This window comes from Ambystoma mexicanum, chromosome 6p (assembly GCF_040938575.1).
Source record: "Ambystoma mexicanum isolate Mex_15411 chromosome 6p, UKY_AmexF1_1, whole genome shotgun sequence".
NCBI classification, from domain to species: Eukaryota; Metazoa; Chordata; class Amphibia; order Caudata; family Ambystomatidae; genus Ambystoma; species Ambystoma mexicanum.
Window position 1 is genome coordinate 581202444 of NC_090935.1, and position 6158 is coordinate 581208601.

At 50.5% G+C, this 6158-nt stretch overlaps 1 protein-coding gene across 2 annotated transcripts; it reads left to right on the forward strand.

Moving 5' to 3' along the window:
- Positions 1-1159: 1159 nt before the first annotated feature.
- On the forward strand, positions 1160-2780 carry LOC138511621 (eukaryotic translation initiation factor 4E type 2-like). Of its 2 annotated transcripts, XM_069627410.1 has the most exons (2): positions 1160-1860; positions 1905-2780. In XM_069627410.1, exons 1-2 carry the CDS (start codon positions 1209-1211, stop codon positions 1979-1981), a joined length of 729 nt encoding a protein of 242 aa, XP_069483511.1. In that variant the 5' UTR covers positions 1160-1208; the 3' UTR covers positions 1982-2780. The 2 variants fall into 2 exon arrangements, with proteins under 2 accessions (XP_069483511.1, XP_069483510.1); XM_069627409.1 differs by having other exon boundaries at positions 1160-2780.
- The last annotated feature ends 3378 nt before the right edge of the window (positions 2781-6158 follow it).

Sequence of the window (6158 nt, forward strand, 5' to 3'; positions counted from 1 at the left end):
TGGGATCTTTTGAAACTTGACAGTGATATCTCACCCTTTATCAGTGACAAACCATCTTTTGTCTATACTAGAGCACAAACTTTGAAGAACAGACTGTGTCCCTCGTTGGTCTCCAACCCCAAAACTAATGGGTCAGAGTGGTTGAGACCTACGAGCGGCTTTTTCAAATGTGGTACCTGTACCCTATGCAAATTTGCAAATCCAGATTGTAAAGAATGTATTACCCACTTGGGTATCAAGACTACTATTACTGATTGTATCAACTGCAGGACTAAGTTTGTAGTCTACGCTATTGTGTGCGTCTGCAAGATGGTATATGTAGGAAGCACCATCAGGCAGTTACGCATTAGAATACGAGAACACTTGACTAGTCTTAAGAAACAGGACACGCTTTCTACTACGTGAATACCCATTATAGGGACCCACATGGTGTCGGCTTGACATCTACTAACACTTTTCTTTTTTTTTTAAACAATTTTATTAATTTTATTTCAAACAAACAACAAACAACCACACTTGCAGTACATATTACGATATTTCAAATTTTATGGCACTCAAAAAATCTCTACTGCGTCTCCCGTCCCCCCCCCCGAGCCTACACTACTTCGCTATCTGCTTCTTCGTCTCTCAGAGGGGTACCCTCTCCTATGTTCTCTGCTGGGTCCTGGTCGCTCGACCATTCAGGAGTGGACCCAAACAGTGTAGCTATTAAATGTTTCCAGGCTGTCAGGGTTTCTGCTTCGTCCTCCCCACCAACGTTACTGGCTTCCTGCCATACTGCAGTTTCAGCTTCTGCCCATTTCTGGAGGTCTTTCCACCATATTTCTATCTTTGGTCTGTGGCATGCCTTCCATCCCATGGCAATTCTACGCTTCGCGAGTACATACACCAAATCCCTTAGTTTACTTACATGTTTGAGTTTACGCGGTCTGGGAAAACCCCCTACCAGACATGCCCATGCTGTTTCAACAATTATCTTAATCCCTTTTCCTCTTTTCCTTCTAATCCGTGGGCTACTTTCCCCAACATTTCTCGATTTCTGGGCATGCCCAGAACATATGTGTCATCCCTGTGTTTTCTTCGCCGCATTTGGGGCATATTTGCCGTTCTGCATTTTTAAATAAGCCCTGTGGTCACGAGATTAAGAAGTAGAGTTGCTTACCGAGCCGAGGCGCCCTGAGCGCACCCCCACCCCTAGCACCGAGGCCATGAGCGGTGGGGAGACGCAACAGCTCGATGAACGGAATAATGACCACACTGATGTACCAGCACAAACGGAGAAGGAGACAGGCGGCACTGGCACTGTAGAGAGTACAGTACGATATAAGGTTGTAACTCCAGCAGTAGGTGAGCACCCGCTTCAGTATAATCATACCTTCTGGTACACTCGGCGGACCCCCAGTCGACCAGCCATCACTACCAACTACGAGCAGAACATTAAGCAGTTTGGGACTGTTGCTTCGGTAGAGCAGTTCTGGAAGGTATACAGCCACTTGGTGAGGCCTGGAGACCTCACCGGCTACAGTGATTTCCACCTCTTTAAGGAAGGCATCAAACCCATGTGGGAGGATGAGGCAAACAAGAATGGGGGCAAATGGATCATCCGCTTGCCGAAAGGACTGGCCTCACGTTTCTGGGAGAACATCATCCTGGCTATGCTGGGGGAGCAGTTCATGGTGAGGGAAGAGATCTGTGGCGTGGTTGTCTCTATATGGTTTCAGGAAGACATTCTGTCCATCTGGAATAAGACTGCAAATGACCAAATAACGACAGCGCGTATACGTGACACGCTCTGGCGCGTGCTGAATCTTCCACCAAATACAATCATGGAGTACAAGACTCACAACGACAGCCTCAAGGGTCCAGGCAAGCCGCATATAACCAGCATGTTCCCAAGCTCTGAGACAACTCCAGCTTCCGCAACACCAAGTTTGCCCTCTATCAGAATAAACCTATTCTGACCGCCTTCCAGAATTGCTGAAATGGAAAGCAGATCAGGCAGACCACCGCGGGACCTCGGCAGTGAATCCAAGTGGAAACTGAATCCTCCCATGGGCTCTTGGAGCTAGTGTTCCCAAAGAGACAGTGCTCCTCTAATCTGGGAAGCTGGACAACTATTCCCATCATGTGCTGCTGAGTCACCTTCCATGATGGCCTGGAACGTACACACAGGCGCTTCTGAGACGCTGAAGGGAGCCATTCCTTTTTTTATACAAAAGCGCAAGCAAAATGTATTTAGAACGTGTACATAAATAAAATGCAAAGTTGGCCTGTTAGTAGTGTTGCAGCACTGGTGATTTCATTGAAGGAATTACATTGCTAAACCAGTCCCACGCACGCCTGCCAACTTGAGACACCACCTGTACCATCTCTTTAGATCTGAATGTTGAGACACTTTTTTACAGTTATTTGTTTGAAGGCGTTTCTTTTGATGGTAAGATATTTTTAGGGTGGGACTGCAAATACAGTGAGTGCCCTCTTTGTGCAGACTGCCTGTTGTCCTGTGAAACGCGCAATTGACATCTCCTTGGTACAGAGTATTTCCACTTTGATTGGCCAACCCATAGTATGATTCCTAAAGACGTTTTACTGAGATTAATCTGTCCCAGTAATTGTGAATGGTTTTCACAATTTCCTCAATTTTAGTGCTACAGATTTACCTGTGACGGAATGAAAATTCAAACCAAAGCTACCCCTCGATTACACACAGTTTTCATTAAAAGAAAATAAATGTATAGGTTCAGTCTTGACTGCTACGAATAAAAATAAATTGTTAATAAGCCCTGTGGGTTATATACAGTTGTATTTGCTGTAGCCTCACATTCCTTGACACTTTCTTGTGGTACCCTTGGGCTCGCTCCCACATCCCATCACTCATAGGGGCTCCCACTTCTTCTTTTTAGTCCTGTCTCAGTTGCACCACTTCCTTTCCCACTTTGGACATCACCAGCTCATATATCCTATATATCTCGTGCCCTCCTTCTGCTATATCGTATATCATTTCTATGGCGGCGTCCGGTTGCTCCTCCAGTACTGTTTCGGACCATGGGCCTTATTACGAGTAGCCTGGTAAAAACAGGTCCATTACGGGCATGCCGGTAAGAGCGGGTCCGTGCTCGTATTAACTCGCCAATAGCGGGTGATTCCGAGTGCGTGAGCACGCGCGAACCCCCATGCCGGTAATGGAAATACTGGCATGCCGCTAAAGGCCCTCCAACCCCCCGATAGCGGCATCACGGGACCCGCCGATAGCGGCACCGCCTAGGAGCAACCCCTAAATACCGCCCGGTAATACCACCATGCTAATACCGGGTTCGCAAAACCGGACCCGGAAATAACGTCATCGCGCAGGAACGGGAAATGGGCCGGTGGCCATCTTTAAAAACACAATCCATTGCAATACTCCCGAACCACCAGTCGATCCTTGGAGAGCACAGTGGAAATCTATAGAGAATGTCAAAAGCTACCAGGAAGACCACCCCCCGGCTGCGGAAACAGCGTTACTCAGACGCAGAGCTGACCATGTTAGCGGACACTCCAGCTGCACATGCAGACATAATCCAATCCCACGACAAGAAGCGGGAGGTGCAGCAACAAAAGAGGCAAATCTGGCAGGAGGTAGCTTGCAAGGTATCAGCCGTAGGTACCACCCCGCGCAGTGTGAAGGACTGCAGAAGGCGTGGGATGACCTCCGGTTGAGGTTACGCAATATCATGGCCAGCAATCGGAGGGAGGCCATGGCCACAGGCGGGGGTGCCCACTCCCCTGCCAAATTGATGCCCTGGGAGGGGACGGCTAGCAGTTTCATCAGTCCTGAGTCCATCGAGGGATATGCCGGAAGGAGGTGAGTGACCCTGCATATCCCTGTAGGGGCAACCATGACGTAGCACAAGTGATGTGGTAGAGAGTCTAGGCAAGGCAATGCATGTCCCAACACCCACATGACCATATCCAAGTCCAGATGGTGGGCCAAACGCTGCCCCACTGAAATGCACGCTGAGTGCCAATCCCATAACCAACACACAGCCAACACACCTGTACCTTGCCCTTGTAACACATCATACAAACCCCAAATCAACGGCATGCCACCTGCCATGCAGGGAATGCTAACATGCCCCCTCTGAATACCCTGCGTGACACACCTGTAAGACATGAATGCATGATCAAATGAATAATGAACAGCACCATCGTATGCCTCTGCCATGTCACACCATCACTGATGCCCTGCATCTGTTCTACCCCCCAGGCACCGATGAGGAAGATGCAAGCCAGGAGACCACCGCGAGGGCATCCACCTCACACCCTAAGAAGAGGGCTACAACCACCACCTCCGCTGCAGGCAAGCAGGCCACAGCCACTGCCAGTGTGCCTATGCGAGCTGGGACACATCCAGCAACACCTGCTGCCAGTGTGCCTGACACACTACAGACCCAGCAGGCCACACCCACACCTGTCGAAGGGGAGTCTCTGGAAGCACCCGCCTCAACTGTGGATGAACTGGATGCCAATGTGGAGCCGGAGGGAGTCACCGGGGTGACATGTCCACCCACCCCGAGCCCCGTGCCCACCCCCTCGCCCCAAAACATGAACTCACCCACCTGCAGCGAACCTGATCCCTGTCCCCGTGACTGTGACCTACCCACCTCTGAGGAGTACAGTCCCGAAAATGCTGTCCCTATGACTGCACAACCCACCACTCCAGCTCCCTCCAACACCCTGGAGACACTACTGGCGACAGTGGAGGCCTGACAGGAGGCCATGTTAGATCTACTCCGCCAGTACACCGCGGACGGGGAGGAAACCAGACGGGGTATTGCCACAGCAATTGTGGGGATCACAGCGGCCATCGCCGCCAACACAGCCACTGTTAAAGCATCGGCTGTGCTCATGAGGGACTGCCTGGGGGCGGTGACACAGGTGCTGACTTCCATGCTGCTCCATATGCAGCGGCCTCGTCTTGCAGGAGGTGTGGAACCTGCCACCGACTCACCTTCAACCTCCACACCAGCTTCATCTGTCCCGACAAGCCCAGTGTGCCAGACACGTAGGAGTGCAAGGCAAACTGAAATGCCGCCTCTCGACAGGAAGAAGTCCCGGAAGTAGTGTGGGCGGACAATGGGAGTGGGACACATGGTTGAGGGTGAAGGGGTGCATCTTGTGGAGTGTATTGGGGGTATCAGTGTTGGTTGGGGGGTTTTTTGTGAGTTTGTTGGGGGGGTCTGGGAGTTTGTTGGGGGTGTTAGGGAGGGGGAGTGGCCAAATAAATTCTTGCTGTTGTAAATAATACACAAGTTGTGATAAGAAAAATCCATGGCTGGTCATTGTTATTTTCGTGTGCATCCATTTAATGTGTTACAGTGTTCAGTGCCCAACTCCCAACATTCCCTGTGTGCATGTCCACATTGGCCCAGTCTCTGACTGACACATGTCTTTCATATTCCCTGTGGGTCGGGAGTATTCGTGGATCTGTGCTTGGCGTACTGCATGGCCATCCCATGCATCACGTACTGACAGGGGGGCTACTTCACCTCCGTCTACATCCTCATCATCCTCACCCAGTGCATGCATGTAAATGTCAGGTGACAGTGGGACATTTCCCCGACGCACATGTCGTGCAGCATGACACAGGCCATGGTGTTCTTTGCCGCAATCTCATGCCCATAGAGGAGTGCCCCACAAGACCTGAATAGACAGCGGAAATGCACATTCACCAGGCCAAAGGTCTGCCCAATCACAACATGCGTACGGGTGTGTTCACTGATGTACTCCTCTTCATGGCTGTTCTGCGGGTTCCGCACAAGGGTAGGTAGCCACGGCGTCAAGGGAGGTCCTCCATCACCTGCAGGTGGATACGATGTGTCACTCAGAGCTGGCACCTTCAGGAAGCACAGTGATGGCCGCACCTATATGGTGTGGACATGCACATGTCCCTGTACATATGCAAGGATGTTACCACAAGGCATACTATACTGCTATGAGGTGTGGTAGTCTGGATGGCGCTTAATAGTTGATGCAGGGTGTAATCATGCATGCTGAGGCGGATGTACTGTGGTAGTACGACAATGTTTAGCCTCCCATTCAAGCAGTTAATTCTACACTATGCATGGTCACACTAGCCACATTGGCACAGTTGCCTTCCTGTACAGTCATGCATTAGT